This window comes from Terrapene carolina, unplaced genomic scaffold (assembly GCF_002925995.2).
Source record: "Terrapene carolina triunguis isolate 2854851 unplaced genomic scaffold, T_m_triunguis-2.0 Scaffold51346, whole genome shotgun sequence".
NCBI lineage: Eukaryota > Metazoa > Chordata > Testudines > Emydidae > Terrapene > Terrapene triunguis.
The window spans coordinates 696-8,770 of NW_020715697.1; the positions used below are offsets into that span (position 1 = coordinate 696).

Genomic DNA, 8,075 nt, shown 5'->3' on the forward strand with positions numbered 1-8,075 from the left:
GGGGTGGGGCTGGGTGCATGAGGGGGCGGGGCCTGCATGAGGGGGTGGGGCTTGCGGGGGGAGGGGTGGGTGCTGGAGGGGGAGGGGCCTGGAAGAGTGGGAGGGGCTGGGTGCCTGAGGGGGAGGGGCTGGAGGAGTGGGGTGGGGCTGGGTGCTGGGGGGGAGGGGCCTGGAGGAAGGGGACTGACTCCCCCTTTCTTCCCGCCCCCAGATGCGGCTCTCTACAGCTGCCTGGACGATGGGGAGGAGCCCGCCGCCCTCTTCCCCTGCCTGGAGCCCAGTGCATTGGTGAGTCCTTCCCTCACCCTGCCCTGCCTTTGGGGTGCCCCCAGTGACCTACCTGCTCCATAGCACCCCCACTCCCCATCCCCCCGGCAGCAGGGCCCCAGCTGCCCCTCAGAGCAGGGCCCTCTGTACACTGGGGGCTGCCGGACTGGACCCCAGAGAGATACACGGGTGACCCCCCACTTCACCCCTTATCTCCCCCCTTCCCCCTGCAGTTTGACGACGGTTTCGACCTGGGCATGGACACCAGCCCCCCAGAGCCGCCGTGGGACCAGATGCCAACCAGCCTCTTCCCGGGTGAGCCCAGCCTCCTCTCAGCATTTGGGACAGATGGTGAGGTGGGGTGGAGGGATATCCGTGTGCAATGGGGCTGCCCTGGGGTGGGTGGACGTAGGGGGCGGAGGGATATCTGTGTGCAATGGGGCTGCCCTGGGGCGGGTGGATGTAGGGGGCGGAGGGATATCTGTGTGCAATGGGGCTGCCCTGGGGTGGGTGGATGTAAGGGGCGGAGGGATATCTGTGAGGGACTATTTTCTAACCCCTTTCCATCCCCCGCGCAGACCTCCAGGTGAAGTCCGAGCCCGTGTCCCCCGCTTCCTCCCACAGCTCAGACTCCTCTATCCTCTCCATGACCCCCGACCCCACGAGACAGGTACGTGCCCCCCCCTTGGCCTGGGAGACGTCCCCAGCCCCCACACTCAGCTCTGTGCCCCCCTGGCCCCCACACTCAGCTGTGGCTCCCCCCAGGCCGCAAGCCCAGACGACGTGACGGGAGTGAAAGCCGAGCACCCCCCGACTCCACCCTGCATGTTTGGGGATGTCCTGGCCCCCCCCAGTTGGCACCGTCCAGATCAACCTTCTGCCAGCACCGGAGACACAGACAACGCCAGGTAACCAGCACTGGAGGGTAGGGTCTGGCTGTGGGGGAGGGTCTCTGGCGACTAGGACCCGGCTAACAGGGGGTGCTGGGGGAGCGGGGCGAGGGGCTGGCTCTGCGGGGGGGCGCTGGGGGAGCGGGGCGAGGGGCTGGCTCTGCGGGGGGCGCTGGGGGAGCGGGGCGAGGGGCTGGCTCTGTGGGGGGGCGCTGGGGGAGCAGGGCGAGGGGCTGGCTCTGTGGGGGGTGCTGTGGGGCTGGCTCTGCGGGGGGCGCTGGGGGAAGTACATCGCACTCTCTCGCAGGGAAGCCAGTGACTCCCATCAAGGCTGAGTCGATCCTGAGCCGGAAGCCGCCCATCCAGCCAAAGCCGGTGGTGGTGGCCACCGTCCCGGTGCAGCCCGCGGCCACCCCCAGCCCCACCATCCTACTGCAGACGGTGCCGGGGGCCCAGCCGCAGCCCCTCAAGCCAGCCATCACAGGTACGGGCACGGGGCTGGTCCCCTCTAGGGGGCGCCCCAGGGCAGGCATTGACTGGCTCGGGGCGGGGGCGTGGGACTCGGGGCTGGTGCGTGTGTGGGACACTGACCCACATCCCTCCCCGCAGTCCCAGCACCGTCTGTCGTCATCTCCCAGAGCGACCTCCTGCACCTCCCGCTCTCGGGGCTCCTCAAGGTGCAGCCCCCGGGGAAGGAGGGCCCCCCGGCCAGGCTCCCCCCCAGCGCCCCCAAACCCGAGGCCAAAACCATCGTCCCGGCCCCGAGCCAGCTTGGACCCTGCAACCCAGAGATTGACGTGAGTAACAGAGTGCGGCCGGTGCCCCTCACTCCCGACCCGCAGCCTCTGCTAGCCTAGCCCAGCCCTGCGCACCCCATCTCTGCCGGTGCCCCTCAGTCCCGACCCGCAGCCCCTGCCAGCCCAGTCCTGCCCCCCCCATCTCTGCCAGTGCCCCTCACTCTCAAACCGCAGCCCCCTGCCAGCGCAGCCCCACCCCCTCAGCTCTGCCAGTGCCCCTCACTCCTGACCTGCAGCCCCCTGCTAGCCCAGCCCTGCCCCCCCAGCCCTGCCCATGCCCCTCACTCTCGACCCGCAGCCCCCGCTAGCCCGGCCCCGCCCCCTCAGCTCTGCCGGTGCCCCTCACGCCCGACCCGGAGCCCCTGCTAGCCCAGCCCCCCCGTGCCCCTCACTCCTGACCCGTAGCCCCCCCTTTCTGCCTGCCCTCGCCCCCAGGTGAAGGTGCTAAAGCGGCAGCAGCGGATGATCAAGAACCGGGAGTCGGCCTGCCAGTCGCGCCGGAAGAAGAAGGAGTACCTGCAGGGGCTGGAGTGCCGCCTGCGGGAGGCGCTGGCTGAGAACGAGCGGCTGCGGCGGGAGAACACCCTGCTGCGGCGCCGGCTGGACTGCGTCCTGGGCGAGGTGAGCGCCCCCCGCAGGCGAGCCAGGGCAGGGCACCACGGGGGCTGTGCTCTGCCGGGGTGGGTCACACCAAGCATCCCCCCCATTTTGATACATAATGGTATATCTCAGCAGTAAATATCTGACCCCATAGGTAGCATAATGGTACATCCCAGCAATCAGCTCTTTTCCCCCATCCCAGCACAAAGCACCCCCCCATGCAGGGATCATAATGGTACATTCCAACACCAAGATACTCCTCATGTCATAATGGTACATTCTTGCAGCCACAGTATCTTACTCCCCCCATCATAATGGTACATTTCAGCAGTAAACTGCTCCCCCCAGTTAATGATCATGGTGGTACATCCCATAACCCCCCCAGGGGTCATGGTGGTATATGTAGTAGCAGGCAGAACAGGACCATAATGGTACATCCCTGCAAGGTGCTGTTCGCCCCCTTCCCCATGTAGAGTTCATAATGGTACATTCTAAATCCCTTCCCCCTACCTCAGAGGTGATAATGGTAGATGCTTTCTGCTGGGATGTCCCATTGTGATCCCTTTCAGGGACGGGGGGGAGGGGGAGCTGTTCATATTGTCTGTTTCTGGGATGTTCCATTGTGGCCCATGTGGAGGGGGAAGGGAGCAACCCCCTTGTGGGACATTCCATTGTCTGGGGGGCGGGGGCGGGCGCTATGGCCCCTGTGAGAGTAAGGGATTGTGAAGTCTCCTCCTGGGATGTTCCATTAGCTCCACTGTGTGAGGGGGGGGAAATTGCTTTCTGGAGAATTCCATTAGCAGTGTATCCTGGGAGACTCCATTATGATCTCTGGGGGGAGGGAGATTGAGAACCTCTAGGGATGTACCATTATATTCCTTGTAAAAGGGGAGTTTAGGCCGTCCCATTGGGATATTCCATTAACACCCCTAGAGAGGGGGGGGCACCAAACTTTTGAAGGGGTGTTAGTAACAGTGCGGGGAGCAGGAAAATTTTGTTTCCTGCTAGGAGGTTCCATTATAGTGTGTGGGGGGGTGTCTATCTCTGGTAGGATGTTCCTTTATGATAGCAATTTTGGTGGAGGGGAGCCAGTAGGACAAACCATTGTAGGGGTGGAGCTCTGGGTGGGATGTACCATTATGATATGGGGTGGGAAGTTGGTGGGATATACCATCATGGCTGCCTGGTTTGGAGGGGGAGCTCTGCCTGTGGCTAGGATGTACCATTATGATATTGGGGGGGGGGCAGCCCTTGTTGGGAGGGTGGTTTCGCTCGGACCGTACCATTCTGACACCCCCCTGCCCCCTTGTCTCCAGAGCAGGGAGCTGAAGTTCAGCCCTGGGAACCGGAAGGTCGTTTGCGTCATGGTCGTGCTGCTCTTCATCGCCTTCAACTTCGGGCCCGTCAGGTGAGGCCCCGGGGGATTGTGGGTAATGTGTCCCAGCATCCCCTGGGAGCTCCCTCTGAGCCCCTGTATTGCACTGCCTACCTGCAGGGGATTGTGGGTAACGTGTCCCAGCATCCCCTGGTACCCGCCCTCGTAGCCCCCGTATCACACTCCTGCCTGCAGGGGATTGTGGGTAACGTGTGCCAGCATCCCCCGGGAGCTGCTCTCTTAGCCCCTGTATCACACTCCTGCCTGCAGGGGATTGTGGGTAACGTGTCCCAGCATCCCCCGGGAGCTGCTCTCTTAGCCCCTGTATCACACTCCTGCCTGCAGGGGATTGTGGGTAACGTGTCCCAGCATCACCCGGTACCCGCCCTTGTAGCCCCCGTATCACACTCCTGCCTGCAGGGGATTGTGGGTAACATGTTCCAGTCTTCCCTGGGAGCAGCCTTGCCTGTCTGACCCCTCCCTCCCCCCCCCAGCATCAGCGAGCAGAAGGCCGTGGAGACGGCGCCGCCCAGGCAGGGGGCGGGGGCCGGGCAGAGCCGCCGGCACCTGCTGGGTGTGGTGGAGCAGCCGCCGAAGGAGGAGCCGAGGGAGCTGCGGGAGGAGCTGGCCCCCGCCAGCGTGGGCAAGACCAGGTTCAGGTAAGGGCATGGGGCTCCCCCACCCCCGCAGCTCCTCATAGCCGCCGGTGACGCTGCTCTCTGCTCCCCCAGGAACCTCACGGCCGCCCTTTCCGGCATGAAGGACCTGATGCTGCGGGACCTGGACAAGCTGTTCCTGGCGTCCGACTGCCGCCACTTCAACCGCACGGAGTCGCTCCGGTGGGTTCCCCAGGGCCCCCGGCAGGGACTGTGCATAACGTATCCCACAATCCCCTGGGGGCTCCCAACGTATGCCAATGGGCAGGACCCCCCCGTGTAAGGGATTGTGGGTAACATCTCCCAGAAGCCCCTGCAAACTGTCCTTGGACGGGCAGTAGCAGAGCTGCTGCAGTGAGGAATTATGGGTAACGGATCCCAGAATTCCTCTGGGGAGCAGCCCCTTTAGTCCTGTGCACACATGAATGGAGCCCTGGCTGTGAGGCATTGTGGGTAACCTATCCCACAATCCCCCTAGGCACCGCCCCCGAGTCCCGCTTTAACCCTTCCCCTCCCGCTCTGCCCCCCAGGCTGGCGGACGAGCTCAGCGGCTGGGTGCGTCGGCACCAGATCAACCGCAGGAAGCCCCTGCAGTCCCGCAAGCCACGCACCAATCAGGTGAGGCCGGAGGGGCGGGGCAAGCCGGGGTGGCTCCACCCACTGAGGGAGGAGCCAAGTCTGTCTGTGTCTGGACTGCAGGGAGAGGGGGCTGGGAGCTGCCCGGGCCACAGGGCGTTACCCAGAATCCTGGGTGGTTTTACCCACAATCCTCTGGGGGTGCCAAGTGCTGGGCTGTTGCGGGGGTTCCCCGGTGCCCCCCACTGACCTTCTTCCCCATCTCGGTCACAGGAGTCACCCCAGAGGAAGGTGCCCAGCCCGTCGCGATACGTCCCAGCTAGCCCCCCCGAACGCCCAGAGAGGTAAGGGGCCCCCGGTCTCCCCAAAGCCAGCCAAGCCTCGCCCTGTGCCCGGATCGGGGCCGGCGTCCCCCACAGGGACAGGCCCTGTTCCCTGACGCCCGTCTCCGTTTTCAGGGACTCGCTGAGCGAGCTGCAGGTCTACCAGCGCCCCGACCGCACGGAGCACCACTTCATGGACGCCATCGACCGGCGGGAGGACACGTTCTACGTGGTCTCCTTCCGTAGGGTGAGCTGGGGAGCTGTGCCGCGGGGGCTCCCCCTGGGCAGTCAGGACTCCTCATTGCCCCAGGGCAGTGCCAGGGGCTGGGCTGCAGGGAGCTGAGCGGGGGGCAGCAGGGGGCTCTGCCCAGGCAGTCAGGGCTCCCCATTGCCCCAGGGCGGCGCTAGGGGCTGTGCTGCAGGGAGTGGGGCAGGGACAGCAGGGGGCGGGGGCAGTGGGGGCGCTCTCTGCGTGTCTGTCTCTCATTCTGGTCTGTCTGTCTCCTGGCCCCAGGATCACCTGCTGCTCCCGGCCATCAGCCACAACAAAACCACCCGGCCCAAGATGTCGCTGGTGATGCCAGCCATGGCGCTGAATGGTACGGTCCTGGCTCCCTGTGCTTCGGAACCGCGATAACTGGCCCCCATGCCCCGCCCCAGAGCCAGCCGCCTCCTGGCGCTGGGCGAGGGGTCCCCGTATCACCAGCCCCGCCCCAGAGCCAGCCACATCCCAGCGCCGGGCGAGGGGTCCCTGTATCCCCCGCCCCAGAGCCCGCCGCATCCCAGCACCGGGCGAGGTGTCCCCGTATCACCCGCCCCACCCCAGAGCCAGCCGCATCCCAGCGCTGGGCGAGGGGTCCCCGTATCACCCGCCCCTCCCCAGAGCCAGCCTCTCCCCGGCGCCGGGTCCCCGTATCACCCAACCCGCCCCAGAGCCAGCCGCGTCCCGGCACCGGGCTGACCCCTGTCTCTCCCCAGAGAGCCTGTACAACGCGTCGCGGGGCTTCGAGGTGATGATGCAGATCGACTGCGAGGTGATGGACACACGGGTGATCCACATCAAGAGCTCCACGGTGCCGCCCTCCCTGCGGCGCCCCCCGGCGCCCGACAACCGGACCCAGGCACCCTCAGTGCAGCCCCGCCCGGGCCGAGGCCCCCTGCGCTCCGCCCGGCGCCCCCGCACCTTCTACCTCGGGGAGCAGGGCGAGGGCTAGCCACGCCCCTTGGCAAAGCCATGCCCACCCAAGCTAGCCACGCCCACTCGGGACTGGCCACGCCCCTTGGCAAGAGCCACGCCCGCCCGGGGCTAGCCATGCCCCTTGGTGACAGACATGCCCATCTGGGCCTCGCCTTGCCCCCTGATATGCCATTTTGGCAATGGCCACGCCCCTATGTGGCTAGCCCCGCCCCTATTGGTAACAGCCCTGCCTATGTTGAGGCTCATCCTGCCCCTTTGTGGATAGCTCCTCCCACCTGAGCAGCACTAACCCCGCCCCTTTCAGAGAACCCCTCCTCCCCGATGAGCCTAGCCCCGCCCCCTCAGGCACTGCCCCTTCCCCCATGGGTGAGGGCTGGCCCTGCCCCTTAGCGACCACCCCTCCCACATGAGGCAGCACTTAGCCCCGCCTCCAGCCTAGGCGGGCTGCGGGACAGAGCTTGGACCCCCCCTTCCTTGGGGTGACCCCCCCTGTGCTAGGACCTGGCCCCCATTCCCGTGGGGGGGTGATCCTGCCCCCCCACCCCCGTACTGCACTATCTTCCCCTGTGGATATTTATAGACTGGGGGGGCATGATGAGGGACCGGGGGGGCTCCCCTCCACAGGGCCCCCCCCCCTTTTGTGGATCCCCCCAGCCGGATCCTGCCCCGGGGGCTTTTTTACATCTATAAATAAAAGCGAGAGGTGACTGAACCGCCTGGCTCCTGTCCTGTGGGGGGGCCCCAGTCTGGGCAGGTGGGGGAGGGTGACCCCACACCTAGCGCCGCCCTGGGGCATGGGGGCAGCCCGGGCTCTGGCCCTGCCGGTCGCTCTGCGGAGGGGTCCGTGCGGGGGCAGGGTGCTCCCGGGCTGGGGGGCAGGAAGGGGGCGGGTCCCTCCCTGCATTGTGGGTCAGGAAGCTCTGGACAATGGCCGGGCGGGGGCCGGGCTCGGGGCTGGGGGGCTCCGTGCTCAGCGATGGGGCCGCTGCTGCTGCTGCTGCTGCCGCTGGCCCGAGGTACGGGGGGGAGATCCGGGGGGGAGCAGGCTGGGGAGTGGGAGGCCCCTCCGGGAGCCCCCTGATTTATCTGGGCACCTGCTGCCTGGAGGTGGGCATGGCTGGCACTGTGTGCGTGTGTGTGTCTTTGTGTGTGTGTGTACCCGGCTGGCACCGTGTGTGTGTGAGTGTGTGTGTGTCCAGCTGGCACCATGTGTGTGTCTGTGTGTGTGTGAACCTGGCTGGCATCGTGTGTGTGTGTGTGTGTGAACCCGGCTGGCACCGTGTATGTGTCCCTGGCTGGCACCGTGTGTGTGTGTGTGTGTGTGTATGCGGCTGGCACTGTGTGTGTGTGTGTGTACCTGGCTGGCACCGTGTGTGTGTGTCTGTGCGTACCC

General features: G+C 66.0%; 1 protein-coding gene across 1 annotated transcript; it reads left to right on the plus strand.

Moving 5' to 3' along the window:
- The first annotated feature begins 1,061 nt into the window (after nucleotides 1-1,061).
- LOC113405856 (cyclic AMP-dependent transcription factor ATF-6 beta-like) lies at nucleotides 1,062-6,698 on the plus strand. The gene is made up of 12 exons (XM_026647133.2): nucleotides 1,062-1,175; nucleotides 1,465-1,641; nucleotides 1,767-1,954; nucleotides 2,390-2,575; nucleotides 3,871-3,962; nucleotides 4,424-4,588; nucleotides 4,661-4,768; nucleotides 5,116-5,203; nucleotides 5,438-5,505; nucleotides 5,620-5,731; nucleotides 5,999-6,083; nucleotides 6,463-6,698. The coding sequence occupies exons 1-12, from the start codon at nucleotides 1,103-1,105 to the stop codon at nucleotides 6,696-6,698; spliced, it is 1,578 nt and encodes a 525-aa protein (XP_026502918.1). The 5' UTR covers nucleotides 1,062-1,102.
- The last annotated feature ends 1,377 nt before the right edge of the window (nucleotides 6,699-8,075 follow it).

Coding starts and splice junctions, on each gene's coding strand:
- LOC113405856 (XM_026647133.2), top strand. CDS start 1,103: ATGTCCTGGCCCCCCCCAGTTGGCACCGTCCAGATCAACCTTCTGCCA. Junction 1,642..1,766: donor CCTCAAGCCAGCCATCACAG/GTACGGGCACGG, acceptor CCCTCCCCGCAG/TCCCAGCACCGTCTGTCGTC. Junction 5,506..5,619: donor CCCCCCGAACGCCCAGAGAG/GTAAGGGGCCCC, acceptor CTCCGTTTTCAG/GGACTCGCTGAGCGAGCTGC.